This window comes from Pempheris klunzingeri, chromosome 16 (assembly GCF_042242105.1).
Source record: "Pempheris klunzingeri isolate RE-2024b chromosome 16, fPemKlu1.hap1, whole genome shotgun sequence".
NCBI classification, from domain to species: Eukaryota; Metazoa; Chordata; class Actinopteri; order Acropomatiformes; family Pempheridae; genus Pempheris; species Pempheris klunzingeri.
The window spans coordinates 3723101-3750539 of record NC_092027.1 but is presented as its reverse complement, the minus strand read 5'-3'; the positions used below and the strand labels follow the sequence as shown (position 1 = coordinate 3750539).

Here is a 27439-nt window from a genome sequence, read left to right as displayed (position 1 = left end):
AGGCCGTCCTCCTCAGGTACTGAATCTGGTTCCTCAGAAGCTTCAGCAGATATCAAGGTATTATTATAATGTCACTGAACACAACTCCGTCACTTGTTTTGTTCTAGTCATCATGGACTTTGCTAGTTTTGTGTGAAGACATTCGTTGGAGAAACTATTTGATAAAAAAAAAATACTAAATGTTCAGTTTTGCTGCCATCTCTTAACTATAGTTTGCTGCTGCCGACAGACGCTAAAGCTAAATGTACTTTTAGCTGCTCTGTTGTTTTGGCCCTCAACAAAACTACATATCAGTAAATCAATAAACATGAAGAATATAGAAAGAGAAGCGTAAACATTAGCTTGTCACGTGTATGGGGGTTGAATAATTCTGTGCATGCTCAATACATCACTACATTATATCCATTAAATTAGAAAGTAATTACCTTGAAAAAGGGATGCGCTGATTTGAGGCATCTTCTGTATTAGTTAGCGCCGAAATGAATACAGGAGAAATTGCATTTTGACTGAGAGTGGTATTTGCAGACACTGGTTATTATGAGGATATAAATAAAGCAAACAAACACAAGACCAACAACCCTTTTTACCCAGCAAACGCTTTCTGTGCCATAGCAGGAAAAGCACAAGTGTAAGCAACAACACAAGTATCCCAGTAAGACATGTTAATGCTTCTAGAGCACTAGAGCACGCCAACACGCCAGGTCTATGAGTGATGAAGGTCTATGAGTGATGAAGGTCTATGAGTGAGGAAGGTCTGTGAGTGATGAAGGTCTATGAGTGATGAAGGTCTATGAGTGAGGAAGGTCTATGAGTGAGGAAGGTCTGAGTGAGGAAGGTCTGAGTGAGGAAGGTCTATGAGTGAGGAAGGTCTGAGTGAGGAAGGTCTGAGTGAGGAAGGTCTATGAGTGAGGAAGGTCTATGAGTGATGAAGGTCTATGAGTGAGGAAGGTCTATGAGTGAGGAAGGTCTATGAGTGAGGAAGGTCTGAGTGATGAAGGTCTATGAGTGAGGAAGGTCTGAGTGATGAAGGTCTATGAGTGAGGAAGGTCTATGAGTGAGGAAGGTCTATGAGTGAGGAAGGTCTATGAGTGAGGAAGGTCTGAGTGATGAAGGTCTATGAGTGAGGAAGGTCTATGAGTGAGGAAGGGGCTTTCATTTATTAGTTGTGGTCCAAGCTGGTCTTTGCCTTGTAGGCTCTTGTTCAGGTGACCAACCAGAGAGGGTCACTGAGCTCATGAAGAGCTCCTTCTCTCTTCAAAACTGGTCCATTTCTGATCTCAGGGAATAAAACCACTGCCGCACAGAGCCACGATTTAGCCAGCACACATGAGAATGGTGGAGCAGCCCCCCCCACCAGCATCAGCATCAGAGAGGGAAGCTTAAAATAGTCTGTGCTAGAGCCCTGGTGGTCAATCAACAGCCTTACCTCTACATTCTTGCCCCTCTGCGGACACCGTAGATTCCTTTGCGCTCTCCTGTCCCAGCTGGAGCTCCATCCGTCGTACCTCCACACAGCTCGTCCCATTAAAGTCCCATCATGCCAACTGCATCTGGCACAGCTTCAGAAACATCCTCACCCGTCCTGGTGCTCTTTAGACTGCTAACATCAAGCAGCTCCTCCGTAATGCAAAAGTGATCTTCATTAGTTATTAGCTGTGCTCTCATCGCACACCTCGTCTGAAACTTTCTACACTTGCTCTCTTACGTTTCCTTAATTCCGCCATTTTGGGTCACCTGTAGCACATTTCTTCTTCTATTACTCATTTTATAGAGAAGCTGACAGTTACTCCACCTAGCGGTGAGACTAAGAAGTACAACACAGTCCAGTGCAAGTTCCATGTGTGGGCCGCATTACAATACATTTTTAGAATTTCCTGCGGGCCAATGAAAATTGGAGCACGGGCCGCAGTTGGCCTGCGGGCCGTAGTTTGGACACCCCTGGTCTATGAGAAGGTTTTGTGTTAAAGTGCTGAAATACTTATAGTTCAAAAGCAAAGTGTGTCCCCTCATAATTAGCCAGTCAGAGCTGGCAGTCAAAGTCAAACCCTAAGCAAAGGTTCATAGTGCAGCACGTGAACAGCAAGCTTATGACAAAGCAAAAACCTGTCCAAGAAGAGTCAAACGCAGATCCATAAAGATGCTCCTCTGCTAATCAAAACGAGTCAGTTTGTGAATGCAACAATCTCATTGATTAACCAGCTTCAGGTGGTTTTCTGTGGACCAGGTTTTGCCTGCCATCAGATTCTCAGAAGCTATAAAGGCTTTGTGGGATGTGACTTTGACATTTGAGAAGCTGATACCAGAGAAAGTGTTTTTGCTTTCTCAAACAATTATCTTCTCTTACTTTTCTGAACCACTGGTTAATCGTTTCAGTGGCCTGTTCCATCAAAGACGAGGCAAACAGAGTCCCAGCTCACTTTGACCTCATTCACTGTCACTGTACTTTGTCATTTTTATTGAGTCATTCCACCAAAAGACGCTTCACTGTTCCCAAACTCCAGATGAAGCTGACCACCAGTGTTGTTGTCATTATTATTGAGTTTTCAAGTTGTCACGAAAGGAAAAACAAAAAAACCCTCTTTCCTGCACTGTCACAGGAAAGTCAATTGAGCTGCGTGAGGACAGTTTGCTCTGATATCACGGTGGGAACTGCTGATTGTTTGGTTTACCACCTGTGGTCTGAAGCCTGGAGAAGATTGCCAGCCTCCCACTGTGGAGTACTGCTGAGTGAGTGATGGCTGTGTGTGTCAGAAAATATCCATGTGTGTGTCTTTGAGGAAGAGATCGTTTGTTTGTGTGTGTGAGTGTGGTAGGAGTGAGGGTATCTGTATGTATGACAGAGTGTAAGTGTGTGGGAGTTTCAGTTTAACTCTAAAAGTTGAGAGTGTGTTTGCAGCTATGTAAGCACAGTGTGTGTTTGTGAAAGCTTTCGTACATGCATTAAAACAATGATGTTTTTAGGTGTGTGTGTGTGTGTGTGTGTGTGTGTGCCTGGTCTGTGCAGATGTGCGTGCATATTTCCTCAGTTATGTGTGTGTGAGTGCCAGAAATCTTTCATCACGCTGAGGTGGGCGAGGAGGAGATAGAGAGAGGCTCCGAATAGGCAACAAAAGCAATAACAGCACAATCTTTGTAGTTTATGGGTCTGAAATTGAATTTGTGCATCAAACCTGTTCACCTGCCATGTCACAGCAGGTCACATCATTTCAGCTCTGCCGGTGTTTTAATCTCCGAACCTCCAGCGAACTTGAGCTCACCCGTCTCACTGGTTGACCCCAAAAATGGCTGCAGCGAAGCCATTAAACTGTCTCGTCCAATTACAGAGCCACTTTATCTGACACACGCGGCCATATTCAGCAGCCGGTCGCTACCTGCTCTGTAACATCAGTTAATGCACTCCAAGTCTCCCTCACCAGCAGCTATTATATTGCTTTAATGCCTTTAATGAATGTGTGTATGTATGTGCAGCAGCTCCTCTCCTTCTCTATCACATTCTCTTGTTCTCTTTGTGTCAGTTTCTGTCAGAGTTCATGTCTCTCTTGGTTGCGCAATTCAATTCAGTTCAGTTCAGTTTCATTCAGTTCAATTTCAGCTCACTTTAGGGGGACTTGTAATGCAAAATGCACTTCTTCATGTCTTTTCAACATGAGTGTGTGTCCCTGTGGACGTGTAGAGACCCTCAAACTATGAGAAAAGCCCGTCCTCGCTCCTCTTCTCCTGTCTTTCAGTAAATGTCTGTAAAAATGCTCAGTTTCAGATTCGGCCTGTTTGTGACATCACACCCAGGGATCTGTTGAACATGTGACCTCCTCCAGCCCCTCGGCAGGGTGGAGGTCCACCATCACAACGTGACAAACACTGGCTATAGTAATAAGATGTCGAAGTTATGAGCAAAGCACAGAAGCGACCCAGCAGATTTACTTTATCCTGGATGGTTCCAGGATGGTTTGATTCCGACTATTTGTGAGCCAACTTCATACTTGGAAGCTGTGAGTTTTATTTTGCAGGGTAGTTTGTTGAACTTTGTGTTAGCTGTCACTCGTCTGAAGTGACTAATGTGAGAAAAATTATTTGTTTGAACATCACAGCACGTAAACATGTTCTAGTAGGGCCCCCAAACACAAGTATGAACCTGACAATAAGATAAATATGTTTCCTTTAAATAAAAGCAACATTTAGAGAAGCCTATTTGAAGCCAAATCGATGCTCAACTGAATTAATGAGTAACTGATTTTTTGCTTTTTTACAGTTTTTACAGTTATTTACGGTTTGCTAAGGTTTATTTATGGTATATTGATAACATGATGTGATCATATCACCACAATACAATTCCAATAGTCGACTTACACCAAATCAAAATGGACTCAGAGTGCCCTGATGCTAACGCAGAGGCCACAATTCAAGGATTTATTCAGATCACAAAGTGTCGTGTAAATTGTACATCAAATATTCTCAGCAATAAAAAACAAAATATGATAAGGCCTATCTATCTGTACACTGAGCACAATGCTCAATGCTCAATGCTCAGGATCCATTCATCTTAAACATACTGTTGTTTCAAACGATTTCAGCCACTTAGAGAGCCACTACATAGACTGATGACACATTTCATAGAATCTGTAGCCTAAATCATAAATGATCATATCATTTTCTACCATATTATACAAATGATAAGATAAACTAGATAGATAAAGGAGGTGAAATCACACCAGACAGACACCTGATCACTCTCCAGGAACTGTTTTAACATGGATTTAAAATGATCCCACTTATTGTAGTCATAATCTTTTTGCCAGCACATTTACAGAGTGAAGTGTGTGTTTGAAAGGGGCTTTTTTGTCTCACACACACTCACAGTCTTTATTGCCACAGTACCTCTCTCCCTGAACATTTCTGTCTCTGAGTCTCTGATCGTTTTCTTCTTCTTCTTCTTCTCTTTTTATCTCGGTCTCTCAGTCACATTTCCTCAGTTGGATTGTCTCCCTTCGTCTCTCCTCTCACTCTCTCGCTCTCACTCTGTCCCCTCCAACTTCCTCAGAGAAAATGGAAATTTGAATGCGTTCAATTAATCCATCATCCCACTCTCTTGTCTCCCCCATGTCTCGCTTTCTTTCTTTCTTCTCTCTGCTTGACTTCTTCTTCCAGAATATCCTTCAGCTATCACTACATAAAAGGAAGTCCAACTGTATAATATAATTGTTGTATCGCTCAGACGCTGCCTGTCACCTACCAGTGAAATGGTCTTGACAGTAATTGATGCCTTACCAAGCTGCAGCCACACAAAGGCACCCAGGGAACAGCACTGCCTTTGTCTGCCAGATGCAATTGCACCATTAGGGAGAACCTATTACTCCACTTAAACTTCCCTCCTGAATCGTTAAAAACAGACTAAATTTGGGGAAAACAACCAAGAATTGTTCAGAGGTTCCTATTTTCCTGATGGCTTCGTGGTTTCCAAGTGCCAGCTCAGTTGTTGTTTATTTGTTGGCTTCACGCTGCGCCGTTGGTGCTTCTCTCGTCCACGTCTCCATCTTGACTTAATGGGACGCTCGAGGATAAAGGACAGCAGGCGGAGTGTCCACTAACCGGAAAGGACCTGATCACACTCCTGTCTGGTTTGTTTATTTTAAAATAGCTTTACCTGCCTTTTCTGCCAGCCTCCTGCTCTGTTTACTTAGCTTTTATCTGTCATACGTGATCCCTCGAGGCACAAGGATGTTTCAGGTGTTCTGTTCATAACACAGAAAATAGATTTGAGTGACGTCTATTGTTATGTATCCCTAGAACTGATTTTATTTTCCAATATATCAGCCAGAAATTCAGACAGTCCTCATCTCAGATGCTATCATCTGGCTTTTATTCTGAAAGACTGTGTCTCTTTATCAAATGGTGGCAGTGTGAATGACTCATACAGTCTGTATTGTTGGCAGCCTGACTGCTGCGTTCCTTGCAGTTGTCTCTAGTGTCACAAATGTCAGCAAAATCTTTAAAATATAAGGGGGGTGCTGTGCCTCTATCCAATATAAACAGACTGCTCATCTAAACTGATAATCTTTGTCCTGCAAAAAACTTTCAGCTCTTTTAACGTGGACTTTATTGTTATAACAGGCAGCTGACACCGTCGCCGGCTATCTGAAGGAAATGTTGGGACAATATCACCAGGCTCAAGCTGTCAGAAATAGATGGGGATTAATGAGGGAATATATATTTACTTTGCGAATCATAGAAAATGTGGCAGAATGGCACTTAAAGTTAGCAATGGTGCTCAGGTGGTTGAGGCGCAGGGAGCTTATATAAAGTCTCCACATAGACAACAACACATTATGCAGGTGTAATGACAAGATGCACAGCATACGCATACTTTACAACCCCAGAGCAACCGTCCATTTTTAAAAAAGTAAACTTTCTGGAGACGGAGTGTGGCCATTTCTGTAGAGCACCCAGGGTCTGTGCTGTTTATTAAAGGAATAGTTTGACATTTTGTGCACTTGAATACACACTTTCCTTTTTCAGTTTCCTGTTGACAGTTGGATGAGAACAATGAGTCCAAAGGTAACAAAATCAGCTTATCAACTAAAACGAATTAACATATCATATAATCTTTGTTTAATCCACATAAAGTGTAAAAAATACAGTTCAGTGTTTACTGCAGGACTATTTTTCGACCAGGAACAGTGACTTTGTGCAGTCTGGGTAAGAAATAGTCTGAATACACGTATACAGTTCTTCTATGCACTAGAGGCCTTGTTGTTCTACTGCCGCTGCCCAATAAAGGCATAAATTGACAAATTGACAAGAAAAATGTATATATACATATATGCTGTACATAAAGTACTATTTGATGCCGTCTCCTTCTCCTATAGAAAACATGTCATGTGTACAGACTGGACCTGACAGTACATGACTGTCAGTGTAGTAACCCAACTAGCTCATCCAGATCTTTCCAAAGAGGACATTTTAGCGACGCATCGCTGCCGGCGCCGTGAATACAAAAAATGCATCTTGCTCCTCCACACAGACGGTAGCAGAGTAGTTTGCAGCTACAATCCACTTCGCTTCAAAAGTTCTGCAGCAGCTCCGGATTCTGAGCAGCTCATCCCGCAGCAGATTGACAGATAATTGCCAGAGAGACTCGTGTGTCCCCACAGCTATCAGGCTGCACCTTAACAGCTGAACCCAAAACAGACACCGCTAACCAAGCAGAGCAGGGCACACTGGACACAAACTGGGATTGCTCCATTGTGTTCGTTCTTTCTTCACTCTCTCCATCTATTTCATCTCATTGTCTGCTTCTCTCACTCCAAGTCCAGCTCTCTGAAGTCATTATCTATCTATCTATCTATCTATCTATCTATCTATCTATGACACAGAAAAGTGTAAAAAAAAACAAAAAACAAATTAATTACATTTTAACTTTATATTTTTTATGACTTAACATCAACGTACCCCTCTACTTATCATAGAGTTATTGGTGACTGGAGCAGAAGGAGACAACAGCGGCTCGGGGCAACTTGGTTCCACGAAAATTACATCTTATTGCAAAACAACTCATAGGACGAAGTGAACATCACAGACTGACGATAAGAGAGCGTATCCGAGGGAGGATTTGCCCTTTAAATAATTAAATCTTTTTAACATGTTCAGCCTTGGGTTTCTTTGTCTTGCTAATTTGCTGATGTCCCCTTACACTGGAAGCCATGTTTCTGCCTCACAGGGAGGTGGTTTTCTAAATCAGAGCCTGTAGTGAGAGACTCCCGGGATGCGCTAAGCCGAGCTGCAAACTCTCCTGAGGATCTGCTTCTGCTGGAGCTTCCTGTTGGATCAGCATGCAAACTAAATTATCTGTCTCTCTCATTCATTTAGACGTTCTTTATTGTTGTTCATTGAAGGAGGAATGCCAGATAGTCCCCTTTTAAGCAATATTTGTTTTTGTCTAATAGTGGCAGTAATGAGGAAGGAAACAAACAAGATGGACTCAAACCGAAGAGGTTATGTTAACACAGCCAGTATCTTTAAGTGAGCTGAGTCTATATTTATATTAAGACCTGTGATGTGTAACACACACGATGGACAAACTGCATGATAACAGTGAATGTTATTTCCATATAACCTTCATTAATCTGTGGGCTCCATTATTTACATACATCAGGCTTCTTAATTGCTCCTAAGACGTTTTTTAGAAGTATCATACGATTGAAGGAACAATACACAATTTGTGTTGTCTAATTCGGACAAAGGAAGGCTGCAATTCAATTAGCTTTTACCTCAGGACAGGCCTTTTTCATCCACTACGCTGTATTAAGTCTTCGTGGTTGCAGCCCCTGAACTGGGATGGAACATTTCCACACTGGCACTGCACATGTTAACAACCAGTCCTGCTGTGTTTACTGGAAACCAAGTGTGGTTTGTACTGTCAGTAATGTAAAATTAATTGCTTCATGTGCAACAAGGTTGAGAGTTCTCCCTAGTGTTGTTCCACAGTGTGTATCTGTGTCTGGAGTCTGTTTGAAGCCGAGGTGGGACGAGACTCGACAACCACCACAGCTCAGTGTGGAAACCTGAGAGAACTGTCAATCAAGACAAAGACCCCCGAAACAAAACCCGTTTAAATTTTAATATCTTCTTAATGGAACAATAATTTTCAGAAATGCCACCAGACACACATTAGAAGAAGTGAATTGTACTATTGAAACCATAAATTCCTGTGATAAAACCTAAGTGACTTTGTATTTCAATAGGCATGGAACTTTTCTCATTTTTATATTTTCTCCAATTATAGCAGTTGGAGCCTGTATTTAACTTGAGCAACCCTGCCAACTAGAAATTAGGTTAATATACCATTAAATTGTTTTGTGAAATAGGATTGCTGCCTTGATTACATGCAGAGCAACGGTTGTTGAGCAAGTCATACTGCTTTGTGCATGGCAGGGTTCGCACCACGAGCCCCACATGTGGCTATAGGTTTAGGCAACAAAAGCACTTTGGTTAAGATTAGTGAAAGATTCTTTGTTAAATGTAAGTAAGTGTAACATAAAGGTCCTAAGAAGCTGGAAAGATTGAGTGAACCGGTCTACGGCAGCAGGGTAGAAAGGTTTGGTCCAACCCGCCCTCTAAAGTCTAGAAGACCACCTGACATCGAACATCTTGTTAGGGAGAGAAGGAATGTAAGACACAGTGTTGGAAGGCACCGACTGAGGAGAGACTTTGTATCAGCCTCCTACAAAAAGACATACCGAACAGGCTGAGATTCCTCTGGAAATAACAGGGTGGCATGGAAGAAACAAACATCCCCAAAAGTGTGACTAAGGGCCGGGGGATGATAGGGAGCAGGATTCAAGTTACAAAAAAAGGGGGGAAGAGATGTGCATGTCTTATTCCTCAAATAGACAATTTGGACTCCATCCTACACTCCCTCCTCTGGACAGCCTTTGATTCCTTCCATGTGTCAATGACCCTGACAAACCTGATCAGAGACTTCCTCCAAGCCTGGCAGTATTCGGAGGCAGGAGTAATGTGAGGCTGGCCCCTCTGGCCTTCACCGTGGTAATGAATCTAATCATTCAAGCATCCAAAATGGGTTGTAGGAGTCTTTAGAGGAACTTGAGTGTTTACATGGACGACATGATCACTGTGATGTCAACTGTCACGTGCATAAAGCGACTGCTGGAAAAGCTTCGGTCAAACAGAAAATGGGCCCGAATGAGGTCTAAACCCAGCAAATCATTTCAAAGCACATCCACTGTTAAAAGGAAACATACAGACCAGAGATTCCACATGAGCAACACACCTGTTCCAGCATTTCCCTGTTCAGAGACCCAGACCTGAGCATCAATCAATCAATCAATCTGTTCTTTATATAGCGCCAATTCATGACAGCGTTATCTCAAGATGCTTTCCATAAAGAGCAGGTCTAGATGACCTAGATGACGTCACATGAGCAGCATCAGATATTATATTGAGCAACAGTGGCAGGAAGAACTCCCCTTTAACGGGAAGAAACCTGGAACAGACCCAGGCTGCTGGTGTCTGCATGTTGGACTGCTTCCACATCTGATGTGGCCTCTGACAGTCTACACAGATTTCCATCACCCAAATCAAGAAGCTTGAGAGAACAATCAGCTCCTACATAAAAAAAGCCTCTCAGGCACGGAGACGTTGTCGATCAAGTGCAGCATGGGAGAGCTGGTTTTAGCAAACCACCGGGAGTGCAGCAGCAACTGGTTCAGGCTTAAGAGTAAGGCAGATCGACAACCTATACAAAGGGGTAAAAGCATCGAGCCCTCTTGAAGTGTTGCAGGCTTGTCAGCGAAACTCCCCGGTCAAGTGATTACCGCTTCTGCCACTCAAGAAATCAAGAGAATGCTGATTTTTCTAATCTAACTAAACTAATCTGGCGGATATTATCGGAAAAACTAATGAAACTAGTGAAGACATTTTGCGGTGAAATGTGGAACTAGCTGATGCTAAGCTGCGTATTTCTGCATGAGGAAGCGGCTGAAGGAGTTTGAGGAGTTGGAAAAGTGGGAGAGGGTGTAATTACCTCGTCTCAATCAGCTGAGTGGCTCTTCTTGCAATTAAAGGTTGCCATGGTGATAATAACTGTGGAGTGACTCCTGGGTCAGACGGTGCATTTGATAGAGATTAAGCCGAGAGTCACGGCTCAAACTCCAGTTTATTACTCAGTTTTCACCGCGATTTTCACATCGTGGACTCGCGTCGCTGTGAATTATGTGTTTGTGGTGTCAGAAATGTGACACACTTAAATATTCCCGTTCAAAGTTACAGTGAGAGCACGACAACTTTTGTGTGAAATCAGTGGTTGGAGAAAATAGGACCCAAACAAACCACAAAATTACAAAATAAAACTCATCACTTCCTGTTCACCAGAAGTTTCTGTTGTAGATTAAACCAGTGCTGGATTGTAGAGCAGCAAATGTGATATGTGACCCACTTTCCCTTTAAAGCACCATCATTTGTTTAATTATATTCTACAGCATTAATCATTTTGTGAGGCTGCGTGTCAAATGGCGGATATCTTTATTTAATGTCTTCTGTTGTTTATCTTTTTCCCTGCACTGACAGACATGAGCGAACAGCACTTTTCATGCCTGTAAAACAAATTTTGAAACAGAATCTGGAATATCTGGAATGAGGTCCTCGCTCCTCTCCCAGCAGAGTCTGTGTCGGGCATATATGACACCAAGTAACACAAGATGAAAGACCAATTAATTCAGAGCTTTTGGGGGCCCCTGTCATAGCTTGGGGCCCCCTTAAATCGTAACCCACTTTCAGGCCACTTATAGAGCCGGCGGTGCCTACGCGGAGTCAAAGCGGAATGATTAATGACGTTATTAAACAGTTTAGAGAGGTTGTGTGTTCTTCTAGCTGGAGCCAATTTAGAGTGATTTGTGAGGTGAAACAATGTAGTGGAATGAAGCGGAGCGTGTTTGGGTGTGTGTGTGTGTGTGTGTGTGTGTGTGTGTGTGGGTGGTAGAAAAGTGTGTGCAGTTGTTACTTTGTGCTGAGTGTGTAATAGTGTGCATATAGTGTCTCAAATGTGTGTGTGTGTGTGTGTCGTCAGTGAGTGTTGTAAACATGTGGGGAAAGGTGATTTGAGTGTATGGATGACTGTGTGTGTGTGTGTGTGTTAGTGGGTGGCTAGGTGTGTGTGTGTGTGTGTGTGTGTGTTTGTGTGTGTGTGAGTGAGAGAGAGAGAGACATGCAAAGGTCAAACTGGGGACAGGTGGAAATAAGCCAATAAGCCAGAATCTCATTTCCTGTGAGCTGAAGGGGAGAAAGAGTGAGAGACGGAGAGAAAAAGGAGGGAGGGGGGCATAAGAGAGAGAGAAAAGAGAGAAGGAAGAATGTCATTGATCGAGTTTGGGATGGAGGAGGCAGAACAGAAAAGGTGAACAAAAAGGCATGGTGAAAGAGAAAATGTCTAAATGGAGTGGGAGAGGAGAGGAGACAAGGAGGGGAGAAACAAGGAGAGGAGAGAGAGGGGAAATAATGTCAGTAGAGAGGAGAGGAGAGGAGAGGAGATGATGACACTCTATTGTCCTCTTTCCTTCCAAGAGGATGTTTGAGGAGAAAGACAACAAGAAGAAACAAAAGGAAATGAGAGACGATGAGATGAAAGGATAGGAGAGGGAAAACAAGGAGGAGAAGGGAGGAGAGGACAAAGGAGGAGAAGAGAGGAAAGAAGAAAAGAGGAGAGGAAAGGGGGGGAAAAAAGATGAAACACAGAGAGAGGAGAGGAGAAAAAAAACAAAGAGAGGAGAGGAGACAGGAGGATGATAGAAACACAGAGAGAAGATGAAAGAAGAGGAGACAAAAAGAGGAAGAGAGCAAAATGTGAAAGTGAGAGGCTACTGGGAGAGATCGACTGCTGCTCCTGAGATCCTGGTAGGGCTCAGCCAGGACACACACACACACACACACACACACACACACACACACACACACACACACACACACACACACACGCACACACACACACACACACACACACACACGCAACGAAGGTAAAAACTGCAAGACAAAAACATGCAGGTAAACTAAAGCTGCTTCAACAGAAATGTGTAGTTTCAGATTTGCATGAGAAGAAACTGGCGGTAAGTTGAGCTCCAGTGAAACCGTTCAGACACCGACTGAAACCTGCTCACACTCATAAGCATTCGAAATAACACTGGCTGTTTCATTATCCTCTCTGAGAGGAATAATGAAAACGTATGATTTCATACTGAGTGTGATGTGCAGGGAGTGGCTCCACACATCCGTTACTCTGAGTTCATCCTGTGCCTGCTTACTGTCCTCTGTGTGTGTGTGTGTGTGTGTGTGTGTGTGTGTGTGTGTGTGTGTCCTCTGGGCTGGACCAGGCTGACACTGCCCCCTGCTGGACCCTCAGGAAACAGCTCCTACAATAAGGAAAAACACTGTCGAGTTGCACCACTTTGGCACTTACAGCTCGTGTGTGGGTCGGTTTTTAGGAGTTTTCCATCGCTGGTTGGAGTGAGATTTGTTTTTGTGGAGGATGGTTCTAGAGAACAACCAAGAGCCAAAAGGATTGGACTATTTTCAGCCCTGCTTTGTGTGCGTATCCTCTGATTTACACATGTAAGCCGATGCTGAGCTGCAGCCTCATTCATGTAATCCAGTTTTGTTTTCTTAAAGGGCACTGCCGTGATTTTACACACGAGACCAGGTTTATTCGGGGGTAATAATCAGCTGGTGAAAACTGTCGTATGATGTCCTCTGTGGCTCTGGAGGAGCTTTTCAAAGTTACAAAAAACAACAACAACCTATGCTGTCATCAGGATTTGGGTTGGAGATTATTTTTCTTCTACGTTACAAACACTTGCTGTGGCGTCTGGGGAGGAGTGGAAACATGGGAGGCAGAAAGAATCAATGGAGCCACATTACAGACATTATAGGATGCAGCATTTTTGGAACCTGAGCGAAACTAGAGACTTAAAGTCTGGATATTTTTGGATATCTTTGTGATCAGTGTAGATTCTATAAAGGGAATCAATGACAGATAACAGTAGTTTTTTTTCATGAGGATTAATCACAACTCTTCTCAAGGTGTCTTATGTTTGTACTACTAATAAACTATTCTGTTTTTTGCGTGCACACAATTAAAACGATGAATAAAAGATGCTATCTGCTCGCTTCAAGTTAATAATTCCCGAACAATAACTGAATCATTGATATCCAGGAGCTTGTATATTGTCGCAGTATATTAGATTCAAATGAATTCAGCAAAATTATTGTAATTTGACATTTCCATCAAAATTATAGCTCAGATTACCAACATTACATGTAACCCAGAGCAGTGGAGGCTGCAGAGCTCTGATGGTAGATGGAGAAAAAATGACTGTGTGTGTGTGTGTGTGTGTGTGTGACACGCCAGAGAGCTGCAGGAGGAGGAATATGGGCTTTCAGCCCTCTGCTTTCATCTCACTGTGACCTCTCCTCTCCCTTTAGCAGCATCAAGACAAGATGGAAACACCCTCACTTATTACGGGTGTGTATCCTGTATCTGTATCCCATCTCACACACACTCACACACACACACGCACACACACACATCTCTCCACTCTCTCCACCGCAGCTTCAAATGAACACAATCAGCTTTTTGCCGTCTCTCTTTCTCAGTTCATGCATCATCAGGGGAAAGAAGGTGCCGGCTGTTATTACAGGATGGCGCGCCGAGTGGCTTTTTGCAGACCCCCCCCCCCCCCCCCCCGTCAACCCCAACTCCACACAAAAAATGAAAAGACATAGAGGAGAGAGAGAGAGAGGCATGTTGCTATGGAAACAGTTCAGACAAATGTAATTGTCTCCCTCCACCTTTACAGGTCAAGGCAGCGGGCATTTCAGCTGCATAATCTCTCCGTCTCCTCTAAATTTACCCACTGGCCTGTGAGTGTATAATAGGTTTCCTGGAGTCGTGAGTTACAAATATGCTGCATCATATAAAAGGTGATTTCATAACCTGTGAGTGTGCCGCATCTTATTTTGCTCTAAATGAGATTCTGCATCTGAACTCTGGAGACAAACGACAGCCAGATATAAAAACTCAAGAAAAAAAAACGTTGCACTAGTTGGTTATATTAAGCCTCTTTTTTATATTTTACTTTTGATATTTAACTCCCACTAGTTAACCCAACTACATGTTTGTCCATCTTCCATTTATGTGCCTCTTAATGTCTCTTATTAGCTTCAAATAAGGATTTGTTGTACACATTTTATTTTTGAGCATAACCAGGGATGTTGGGAAAACAATAAATATTTGATGTGAATAGTTGCCTTTCAGATTCATGATGGATTATATACATGTAGAATTTAGGTTCACCAAATGTAACGGCTCATTACAATAAGTAATCAATAATAATCAAACTGTCAAGTCTGTAAAAGAGGTTAAAAGAGATATTTTCAGTTAAACTGGCTCAGAACGGCTCCATAACCTTTAAATAACAGGTGAGAAGCGCAACAAATAAACTTTCCTCTGGTTCTTTGGCACTGACCCGTCAGACTCAGGGTCAAGCTTCAGCAAGTCAAACTTCACAGACAAAGTCTTTTCTGACTGAAGAGAACAGAACATGTGCAGATGATGCAGTTTTAGAGTCCAGCCAACCATGATGGGGCATTTTTCTATCTGACAGATGGACACCAATCTGTTCATGTGCCAGACTCACTCGCACACAAATCAGAGGGTTCAACACACCCGTTCACGTGCACGACAACGAGCAATACCTGTGTAGCTGTATGTAGTTTTTCATGACTCTGTGCACCTTATACTGCCCCTTTGCCTGCCACCAGAGTGACCGGAGAAATAGAAACTGTTGCAGGATGCGATACAGCCTCATGGCTCACAGCAACGTGCCGTGAATGTTGAGTGTTTGTTGAGCCGATGAGTGAAACTGTGGCTTCTGCTGGGCTTCATGGCAGAATACTGCAAGCTGTTTGTAATATTTTGTCCACCTCATTTCCACACATGGATCGGAAAACATGTTAGAAACACCTTGTAATATAAAACCATCCAATACAGCAACATACATGTGGAGTTTTCAGAGGTGAAGTATCCGCTAATTCATAGGAGAATAAGCAGATTTAAGGTAAGACTGAAAATAAAAAGGTAAATAATTGAACTGAATAATCCCACTCATCTTGTGAACCCTCAGATTTGTCTACTTTACTGTGTGTTGCAATAGATCTCAACTTTGTAAACTTTGGAAAATAGGTTTTAATCTCAATGAGATTTCCTGATTAAACAAAGACAAAATAATATAATAATAATATTTAGAAATCTTAATAAGGCTGAATGTTGTTGTATTGGACGGCTTCGTATTGTAATGTGTTCCTAACATATAAATCTGGAGCAGACAAAACATTTCAATATATTGTAATGCAGCCTTTAAGATAAACAATTTGAGTTAAAGGAAGGACTCACGTCTGTTGTATTAGATTGCATGACGATGTACAGCGTGTTCATCTGTGAAGCACAGAACTCTGCTCGCTGTCGTTTTGTCTGAAACCCATTGAAGCAGCACTGCTACAGGAGTAAAGCTGTAAAAAAAAAAGAAAAGGGAAAAAAGTTAGCTCATGCATGGAGAACTCAGATAACACAAATTCATTATGGAGTAAAAGAAAGATGAGATAATGGCCTTCAATTATGAGGACGTTGTGTTTGCATGTTGACTCGCAGTCGGCTGTGATCGTTTCAAAGAAGACAATGAACATAACCTTATTTCACATCTCAGCCAAGATTCTTTTTCTCACAACCTAAAAAAACAAACCGAGTGTAGATTTCTAATATCAGTGTTTCATCAATCTGAGCTGAATCTTTAATGAATTAATTAGATCACAGCCTCTTTGGATGTCTTCTCTGGGACCAGAGGGAAGCACAGCTGTGAAGATGAAACAGACAGACAATGCAAAGATTACTTTTCAGAATACTCTTTATTATTTCTTCCCTGATAACTTTGATGTCGACGGCATCTCAGAGAATTACAACAATTGGTTTAATTCTTTAACAAGCCCAGATAATCCAAAAGAGTCAAACTGTGCGGCGCTTCTGCATTTCAGTGTGATAATTAAAGTGAAGGCAGTGTGAAAGAAGAGTCCTGTGAGCTTCTGCTTCACAGACCGATTCATGAAATATGCCCTGATTTACAAAACAATCCCTTTGAGAGACCTGTACTTTGGGATTTCAACACTCGACAGAATCACCAACGTGTGCTGTACATTCACATGGCACAGACGAAATAATGAAACAATGGAGCACCAACAGTGTAATGATCAAAACTATTGGCCACAAACTTCATTTGATCCATCAAAGCCTCGAAAGTTGTCATTTGACTTTGAGGCACAACAAGATGGAAAACATTGCAGATCTCCAAAGAGCTGTGAGCGATGTGGATGCTAATCTGCGAGGCTGATGTATCAGATGTGAGACAGCAGCCATTCATGTGGGGAAATAATGACCATGATGCTTTCTGACCATGACTACAGAGGAGCAGTTCATATATACAGCAGGGAGGTTTGATTTCCTTTCCCCATGTCTGAAGCTCACTGTTGCTCTGTGGTTGTATATCGCAGCAGTCTCCTGCATTTAAAACATGTTCAAGAGTCAAATGTTGGGAGTAAACACTGAGTTTTTAGGGGCTGCAGCTAGCAGTTACTTCCACTATCAATTAATCTGTCCAAATGCTCATTAAAATTACCCACAGCCAGAGATGACGTCGTTAAGTCGCACGTTTTGCTCCCCAATAGTCCAAAACCCAAACATATCAAATTTACACAGCAGATTCTCCATTTTGAGCAGCTGTAACCTGCATGTTCTTGGCCGTTTGGCTACTAAATTAATTATTCAAACAGCTGGCAATTATTTTTCTGTCAACTGGAGAATCTATTCACTGACTAACGGCTGTTGAACCCATGCGTCTGTGTTGCCTTGATACTGTGTTGACAGTATCCCAACTTTAAGGGTAGAAAGAGCAGCGTGACACGCTGAATGAACTGGATGTGGGCGACGTTCTGCATTTGTTGTATCTGCACTTTCAATTACAGCAAAGTAATTTGCTCTGAAAACTGCTTCATGTTCATTTTCAACAGCGCACACACACCTCCCTCTTTCCTTTAGTTGTTACGCTTTGTGTCACACTGCCAATTTCACCTTCTCACCAATTAAAAATCATCCATCTCGGCAGCTGCACATCTCTGCACCTCTGATTTTAGTTTGGGAAAACAATTTAAGATTTTTACTACTGTGTGGCGCGTCACATGAAAGTGAAAAATAGGTGCACGGCACCAACGCAGCAGATTGACAGTGAGTGAGGCTTGAATACATAAACAGGCATTTAAATATATTTAAGCTCAAATTATCCTCAAAGAGGATAAGCAACACTTACGTCTTTATCGGAATATGAAACTGCAAACAAAACCCCTTTTTTAAGACACACAAAACCAAAATACAATCCACTGAAGATCAGAGGGAAATCTACTTTTTTTTATTTTACAGTTTGAGTGTAACCACTGCTCAACAGGACCAAACATGTCCTTAAAGTCTGAATCATAGTATTAGTCAGTTAACTCCCATAGAATTGATATTGTAATACTGCAGTGAGGGGACATAGCCTCACATCATTAAGAAAAACAAGTGTTATTTTCATGGTGATGAGTTATCAACATGTCAAACATTCAATAAACGTAATTCAAGTGAAACTGGAGCCTTTTGATGAGTAACACCACTCTGGTTCCACTGAACACTTTAGGTTTCCACTGTGGATTTTAAAATGAATCCACCAAGGAGTCACTTTATAATCAGTCTCCAAGTGTCAGTGAGGATAAAGACTTTGAAATTTGATTTGTCTGTGTTGTAATCATTTGTCATAAGTCTGCCATTAACAAGTTAAAAAAAAATGTTTTTCCTTATTTTATTGCTCAAGAATAAAGTTTTCTAAATTTTCTCCCACCTTCCGCTCACCTCAGCAAACTGCAGGTCTGTCATAGTGGCATGCTGGCACTGGTACACCCTTTATACACGACACCAGCACAGACTAACTGTATTTCTTAACATCTGAATAGCTCTGAGTCAGAGCTCTTAGAGGTTAGACAAGTGGTACAGAAGGTAAACTGCTCAAAAATGCTGTTTTAGAGCACAAAGAGACCATTTTGTCCAGGTGAGCCAAGCACAGTAAACATTTTTAAAGTTAAATAATAGAAAGGTGCTTAGGAGAAGAATTTGGACTTCTACACATTGATTTTATTCTACTCAAGCAGCACCTGAGCAAACATGCGAGCACGTCTACTGTTCTGTAGAGGAGAACAGCCCAGTCGGGTCAACCAGGACAAAAGAGTCCACTTTGGCCAAGAGTTCAGTAGTGTGAAGAGGCTCTTAAACAGGTGGAGACTGATCTGAAGAGAAGACCAGAAAATCATCGGTGAGATCAAGACTCGACCAGTCAGAGGTGACCAGATCATTCTCCGAACCCGTTTATCCGGTTACATCAGCAGGTGATATTTCATGGCATTTCACGGGCAATGAGTCCTCCCAAACCAACCAGCAGCAGCCACACTCAGATATCTAACAACACAGCCCCTCTGTACACACCGCCCACACCCAAAATCCAGCAGCTGTTTCTGCTGAAGTGCCTTGAAACATTTGATTATCATCCTGAGAGCACCTCTCATCAGCAGCAACAACGGAAGTCTGCCGACACATTCTGCTGCGCTTAATCGCTTTTGCCCACTTTTAGACAGCTGCTGCCACGGAGGAAAGCTGCACTGCAACATTTCATCGAGTTTTATCATCACTGAGGTGGGAAAGCAGCAGCCCAGCACCGTTTTATTTCAAGGGGGCGGCGGTGGATGTTGGAGCTTTGGCCGCCCGAACCAAGTAAATGTTCTCTGAAGGTCTTATTCTGCCCTGACCGCTAAAACAGTGGAGGTAAGTGGCCGCACTGAGAAATCTAAGAAAGTTTAATGGCCCTGTATAGACTCCTCCCCTCCTGTGGCAGCCTGATCTGAAACATTTCATTAATCTTCCTGAATGCTGCCTGGCCTCTGGTCAATGACGGCCACAGAGGGATGTTTTCCCGCCCTGATGGCACCTCTCCAGACGGTCGAAGCCACAACAAAATCTGACCTGAGGCTTTTCATTACATTTCTGCCTCCTCCTCCAAAGCCCGAGCACTGGAACTGAGTGGGGGGTTCGTGAAGCCGCTTTGTGACTTTCACTTTCACAAATCCTCACACTTGGGAAGATCAGGATGTAAAAATTGAAGGAAACTCTTTAACCGCACCAGCAGCTTCAGAGGTAAGAGAAAAACATTGCATGCTTGAGTGGAGCAGCTCGGTGAAAAGTCTGTTGATTTCCAGGAGTGTGGAAGGAAATAAACTTTTAAAGGGAGAAAATGTGGTAGCTTGAATGTCTAAACTGTAGCATTTCATTTCATTGCTAGAAACTTGGTGTCTCTCTCATATCAGCGACATCCACAGTGGAAGTCGGCGTTGGGGTCGACGCGCTTCTTGCGGTCGACAGGTAGACAGTCTATGTGGTACCAGGCATCGCACACGTCGCACTGGATCCACTGCACCGTGTCCTGCTGGGGCAGCCGACACCGCAGCGCCGCACACGGCTCAATCGCACCAACAGCCACCTCTTCGTCTTCCTCCTCTTCGTCATCCTCATCGTCAGAGGAGGAAGAGGAGGAGCCAGAGGATGAGGAGGCCGAGGAGGTGGAAGAAGAAGACGAGGAGGATGGAGAGGGCAGGGAAGGCCGGGGAGGGAGGGGGTGTTTTCTGGGGCGGCCTCGTCGCTTGCTGCCAGGAGAAAAGAAACCAGAGACAGAAGAGACAGAAGAGGAAGGTCAGCTGATGACATCGAAGGGAAAAGGAAGGGACAAGCTACTGTTTACAGATGGTTTAATATTTAAAATCAACATCAAATCTGGGTTTTCATTCTACCATGGATTCACTTGTAACAAACAACCCCCATACTCCACTCTTAGCTCCTTCATATTTAGTTAGACTATAAAATATTGAAAAACATGGTTGACTGTGTCCTCTGTTACACTCAAAAATAACCTGATTATTTATAGATATCCCGCCGCCGAGATCAGCTGTAGGATATGTGCAAAAAAAGTAATGCTGCTTTGATATGAAACACCGGAGGAACATTTAGTGTGATAACAATCCATAATTAAACTTCACGAGGAATCAATTTATCAGATCATTTTCATCTCCTGCACCCATGACACACGTCTGACTAAAAAAGGTGCAACACTAAATTAAAGCACCTTCAGTTTAGAATTTGAACTTTTGACTTTTGTGGAGGTCGGACAAAGATGCCAACAGATAAATATGGCGGTTTGCTTGGTGGCAGATTTTTCTAATATTGTACCTTGTAGGATGGTGAAATCTGTTGAACTGCACCCTGCCTCTGTCCTCCGTGCGGATCCTGACGGAGGGTGAGGCCAGGCTGTAGCTCTCCCCTCCGACCACCAGAGGGGAGAAGACTGGGGAGCTGTGAGCCCTCCGCCTGCCTCTCTGTGCGGTGGGACAGCTGTAGACGGGCTTCTGGGACGGTTTCACCGCCTGGACCCGCTGCATCGTCTGCACTTCTTGTTTGTGAACAGCAGGGTTGGTGAAGGATGCCTGGAGGAGGTGGTGGTTGAGTCTGCTGTTCGTCATGGCGCCATGGAAACTTCCGATGGTCCTGATGCCAACAGGAAACGGTTTGGCCTCTAGTGGCCGCCGGACCTCGTTGTGGCTCTTGGGCTGCAGCGGCAGAGGAGGAGGAGAGCTGAAGCCCTCCGACTCAGACTTGTAGAGCCGCCGTCTCTTCTTCCCCCTCGCTCTCTGTCCATCCTCCACAGCTACCGGGAGAGCTGAACAACACCAAAATGAGATTTTTGCAGTAGGAGCAGTGATCACATCTAGACTCCATTTCCCAGCACATTTTTAGAGGCCGGCATTTAAGTTCTCCTTACCTGAGCTAGTAATTAGCTGACAACTTTGACTCTGACTTCCCTACTGTTCAATTATTCTCATTTCACCAATTTATTTCCCAACTTTAACTCTGATTTTGCTTCAGTGAAATCGGTGATAAAGAGTGAATACATAAATTATCAGTCTGAATCTCTCTTATGTGCACCTTCATTAACAGTTTTAGAAAACATGTTTAAAAAAAACACATTTACACTTCCTTATCAAACTCTGCAGCCTCCACTGTTTGCAGAAAAATCAGTGAGCCAGCAGTGGTATTTTTAAGCTGAGCCTTACCGCCTCGACTCCTGGGCTCGTCTGAGCTGTCGTCCTCAAGGAGCACCGTGTGGGCCGACTTCCTCCTGCTCCTGGAGGTGGGCTGCAGGGACTTGGTCAAAGGCACTGAGGCTGCAGAGGAGAACGATGGAGGTGTGGAGGGAGGGAGCAGAGAGGAGAAGCCCACGGCCAGGGGAGGCGAGGAGGAGGAGCCGGGGTCCGAGGCCGTTCCCTCATGGCTGTGGCTCCTCTTAAAGGTCCAGGCGCTGCCCTTCATCTTACTCAGGCTGCCGATGGAGTTGAGGATGATGGTGGCCCGGTTGAAGGTCAGCTTGGACAGGTCCAGGTTGGCCGCCATCTTGCGGTCCTGGTTGGTCCTAATCCGGTTCTGTAAGTCAGAGGAGAAGGTGCCCGCCTGGGAGACAAGATATGAATATATAAATAAGAATTTTATGCAATAAAGACCAAACAGAAATAGCCATCAGAGGACGGCACCTTTTGTTTAACAAATTGAGGTTTGTTTCACCAGAAAAATAAAAGTTAGTTGAGCAAATGTCATCTTAAAAAGCCAATCTCTACACTTTTATACTTAATTTAACCACAAAATACGATAGCAGCAGATTCTATCATTAAAATGACACTGAAAGTTGATTTTTTTCTGCCCATCAATTGTGTCCCTGCCATATTGAATGTTCATATGCCACCTAGTGGACACCTTAACCAAAGTGTCTCATGGACCAACGTCTGCACACTCTATTCAGGCACAAGTAGGAGGGAAAGATAAAGGATGGTATTATTCTACATTTCTCTCATGCTCAATAAATCCCATGAAAAGGCCTAATCCGACAGTTGTGTCTTTCAGGTCTTTCCCCACTCCCGCCCCTGCCATTGGCACTCAACCCGCTGGACTATTGATTCATTCTGAAGAAACAGCTTTCAAAAATAGCTCACAAATATACATTTATTTTTCTTCTAAAAAGGCAAGTCATCTCCTACCACACATTATTCAAATACAAGTAATAGTGAAAGTGTTGGGAACTCACTTGCATGCCATCAGCTTGCCTTGATGTACTTACTCTTGAGATAAACATGCTACAGTACATCTAAATTAGTTTTTAAAACTCTCTATTCCAACTCAACATGCAGCCACTATTAATACATGGTCTTAGTTGGATCATGTGACCATTTGTTGTTGTGGTCATGCTGGTAAAACTTGTTCAGCTGTCAACAGTCTGAATTTGCATGCAGCCGAACCACAACGAGGCGGAGCTTTCAGAGAGCAGACGCGTTGAGCTGAACGAGCCCACGAAAGCTTTATGAAGAAGTGCAACCTATGAACTAATCTGTGTTTGTAACGGCTTCTCCTTCTGTCTTTAAAAATCACAACAATGATTACCTTCGGAATTGTGATGGCATCGAAGTCCAGTGGGCGAACTTTGACCTTCTGGAAGAGGAAGTAGAACTCGGGGCTGCCTGGAGCCAACTGGCCACCGAAGGTCAGCGTGTCGCAGTCTGAGAGTTCCCACTGGACGCCGGGCTGGAGGCGGACCTCATTGACCCAGGTGCCTAGCAACACAAGAGCAAGAGGAGGCAAAGAAGTATTTTATTCAATGACAGCTTCAACAAGCATCAATACGCCAGAGATCAAGCAGCAGAGTCAGTTCTTCATTTCATTTCACTTCTTTTGACACTTTTATTGGGTAATCTTTTTCTATTTATGCGTTTTCTGTTGTTTGTATCGACTGTTGTGAAGCAATTTGTTACTTGTATTGAAAACTGCTGCACAATTTAAGTTATTACTATTATTACTGCTGTAGAAGTTTTCTATAAAAGGGCTGGCACTAAATTAGCTTAGCCCACAAAATAAGATAGTTAGAGATTCTCACTTGGCCACACTGACAGGTGAATAGTGGGAAACTTTCCTTTAAGTCATGTTATCAGTCAAAAAACAAACATAAGACAAAGAAGCAACAGTTTGGCAGTAGAGGAAGATGTCATCTGGGGCCAGATTATCACAGAACTTTTTAATATACGAGCATCTGACAAACAACAAAGAATAAATCAAGCAAGCCCCAAAACACAGTCATTTGTTGACTATCAATGTGTTTACAGCTTCCAGAATTGAGAGGAAATGTAAAACAGTCTGTGAAATGGACCTAGAATTGAGGCCCTGGAAGGCTACAAGGCAATCAAACGGCCATGACAGCACAGCAGAAAATGAGAAATGCAGAGTGAATACTAAAATGTAATTTTAATAGCAGGAATGAAAAATGTGTGAAACAGACTGTGAAATTACTTGAAAAATTAGACAGTAAGAGCACAGTTAAGATTCAGACCCTGTCAGACACAGTCCATTGGCCTTAAGCGAAGACCCAACTTTCCCTCCCGATCTCCTTTCCTCGACTTGCACTGCTTCCTGTGCACTTCAGTTTTCACTTTAGTCTATTAGCAAACTGAGGTAGTAAGATATAATATGTGGCTTCCACATACATGCGATGCAAGGCCGTTTCCTTCTTGTCTGACATTTACATACACACACCCACTGTTGCGCCTTATTTGTGAATTTGCTTTGAAGGATAATTGGTATTTTTAAATCTGTACCCTATTTTTCTCACTATAACAGTCAGGACACTACAGGCTGGGAAGGTTCTGCATGCCCTGGCCGGAAAGATGACGGTTTTTTAAGTTTTAAAGTTGAGGTTTCAGAGATGCACTCAGTTCCCAATGTGTGCATGTGAGACTTCAGCTATCCTGTGTATCGACAGCTGTGTTTGGGCAGTTAATAGCTGTGGATATGTTGGTTTGAGGGGCTCAGCTGCTGTCAGGCTGCAGGTGTTAGCTTTGGTGTTTCTGTCAGTAATTCAACTGAAGACAGAATGTGTGCGTTTCATCTTGTGCGTCTACAATAAATCATATCTGTATTCCTGTCGATCGAATTTCTGTGTGGGGTCCCGTTTTTTATTCCTCTCGCACAAGTGACTGCGCTTGTTCATCTGCGTCCTAAACACAAAAATTTGTTCTTCTTTCCATTAACAAGAATGAAAGTGTGTGTAGTGGTTTTGTGAGAGGATGTTTCCCTGCACAAGTACTGATATTTCTTGTAAGCGGGTGTCTCATCTTGCCTTCCTCTCACTTCCACAATGACTGTAAAGGTGTGTGTGCGCATCTTTGAATAATCGTGAGAAGAAATTTCTGCTTTAAACCATTGTGAAGGACATCCCTGCCCCTGCCTGGTCCTCACAACTCAAAGGGGTTTTTGGGGGTTAGGTCTTGGTTTTAGGCTTGACGTTAAAATTAGATTGAGGTTAGGTATTTAGTTGGGATGGTTAGGGTAAGGGGCAGGGACATTATGTGAATGAGTGTCCTCCCAACTATAGACAGACAGACAGCAGGGTGTGTGTGTGTGTGTGACTCAGGCCCTTCTCTCACCATGACTGCTCCTGTCCTTGATGTGGACCCTCCAGCCCTCCTCCTGTGGAGCTGTATCACCTTCACTCGCCTCCCTCTCTGCGTGCAGCTCAGCGTGGATTCGAGACACCGACGCCGAGTCCAGCGTGACATCACAGAGCTCCGCCGCCCGGCCCAGACGGAAAACAGAGTGGTTCAGCGTTGGCCTGAATGTGTAGAGGTCCCGCGCCGAGTCGCCAGCTGACGAACCGATCCGAAGCAGCTGGAAGCATGGCTGCACCCCGGACAGCATGACTGAAGGGTTTGATTGTCTGCCACCACTGAGCCCTCACCTGCCCCACCCTGAGGCCACACCTGATCTGTGACAGGCCCCGAGTTACAGGAGGCTGGAATCCATTGTGCAATATAACTCTTTGCTAATGGACAGAGGTTCAATTGAAGTCATTTGGATTTGACCAGAGAGTGCTGACTGCTAACAGAAACCTATTTTGCGAGATAAAATATTCTCAGCATATGTGTGAAAGCAGTGAGTGTGAAGGTTACAGACAGGTGCGGCAGCTCTGAGCAACAGGTGTACGCATTAGTATGGAAAGCTGATGACTTGTTGTGCCCTGCTGCGAATACATGAATAAATAATGAGGATATAGAGATGTATAAGCTGGTGAGGTGTGGAAATGAGCTTCTGCACACTGTTATGAGCTCAGGCTGAAACAGATTAAATCCCCCATGGAGTGGAGGCTATAAAACAGAAAAAAAAAAGAGGTCCAGTAACACGGGCAGTCTGTGTGTTACTACTCTGAAAGGTGCAGTAAACATTAAAACTGCAAAAAGAAAACCTGCCAAAAAACTTGACAGGCGTGACATTTAGCTTTCAATACTTCCAGGTGTGAGCAGCTGTCATCTGAGCCCCTGTGTGTGTAAATGAGATCAAAATCCACTGACATCAGCCTCTCACAGGTGAGAAGCCCGACAGGCTGATCCCCTCTGATCTGAAAGAAAACAAAAGAAAAACTCCTTGAGACAAAAAAGGCTTTTGCTTAATTGCCCTATTTAGGGTCATAACATCAGCACAGACTTTAAATGTAACATTCTTGACACCTCAGTTGGCATAAAGGCACAAAACAAAACATTCTTTTGTCATTTCATTGCACTTTCTCGTTGAATTAAGATTATGTCAGCCTGGAGCAGAAACATGAAGGTGCTAAATTTACAACAAACCAGTAAAAAAACATTAAACTTATATGCACTATATAACTAAACGCACATCTAACCGCAGTTTGCACCGCATGCCGTGAAACAGCTGCACGTCCCAGAGGCTCACTGGCCAAATCATGGGACCACGACACAAAGCAAGAAACAATAACCGACAGAAATGAACGGCTTGTCAGGTAAAAACTGTTTTTTGCAGCAACAAGTGCACCTATTCTCGTGCAAACCTACATTTTTACTAACAAGCATGCGTTAACTGGCGTTAAAATAAGCCCAAGACGCAATGAGAGACGTAATCCTGGTTTTAGCTTGTCAGTGAGAAACAGAGTTAAGCTAGCTGACGTTAGTTCCTTGTAGGACGAGATGAAAGTCAAAGCTGCCACTTACAACAATAACTGAGCTTCACACCGAGTTTAAGTCAGTTTCTCCTCAAACGCCGTCCAACGCGTTTATCTCCTCGAATTTAAGCACTTTTCATTGATTCTGCGGGGTTTTATCGCCGTGCTTTGCCAGGCGTCGGTGCGGCTCTTCGACTACTTTCCTCCCAGGAGGAAGTCCTTTGAAATTTGGCGCGCCAGTCCCGAGGCTTCCTTGCGCTGGAGGCTGCGTCACTTCCTGCTCCGCCCCGATTGGCTGGCGGCCAGGGCGCGTTCAGCGGGAGCAGGACGGGCCTGTCAGAGGAGGAGGGCTGTGGTCACGTGTGTCAGAGAGCCACATGGCGCTGGACAGAGGTGGGACACAGCTGGTACTGGGACAGAGGGGGTACTGGGGCAGAGGGGGTACTGGGGCAGAGGGGGTACTGGGGCAGAGGTGGGACTGGGGCAGAGGGGGTACTGGGGCAGAGGGGGTAGTGGGACAGAGGGGGTACTGGGGCAGAGGGGGTAGTGGGACAGAGGTGGTAGTGGGGCAGAGGTGGTACTGGGGCAGAGGACCCCCACTGGGACAGAGGGGGTACTGGGGCAGAGATGGTACTGGGACAGAGGACCCCCACTGGGACAGAGGGGGTACTGGGGAAGATGGGGTACTGGGACACAGCTGATACTGGGACAGAGAT

The 27439-nt window shown here is 43.7% G+C and overlaps 1 protein-coding gene across 1 annotated transcript; it reads right to left on the bottom strand.

Moving 5' to 3' along the window:
• Positions 1-19988: 19988 nt before the first annotated feature.
• tcf19l (transcription factor 19 (SC1), like) lies at positions 19989-25468 on the bottom strand. The gene is made up of 5 exons (XM_070847132.1): positions 25198-25468; positions 23165-23334; positions 21790-22183; positions 20909-21395; positions 19989-20328 (listed from the first exon to the last, which is right to left on the bottom strand). The coding sequence occupies exons 1-5, from the start codon at positions 25466-25468 to the stop codon at positions 19989-19991; spliced, it is 1662 nt and encodes a 553-aa protein (XP_070703233.1).
• Between the last annotated feature and the right edge of the window lie 1971 nt (positions 25469-27439).

Bases quoted from the DNA above. Each gene is read 5' to 3' on its own strand.
- tcf19l (XM_070847132.1), bottom strand. From the start codon at position 25,468: ATGCTGTCCGGGGTGCAGCCATGCTTCCAGCTGCTTCGGATCGGTTCG. The intron at 23,335-25,197 runs GTGAGAGAAGGG...TTGTGTTGCTAG, and splicing joins CAAGGACAGGAGCAGTCATG to GCACCTGGGTCAATGAGGTC. The intron at 20,329-20,908 runs GTACAATATTAG...TTCTCCTGGCAG, and splicing joins AGATTTCACCATCCTACAAG to CAAGCGACGAGGCCGCCCCA.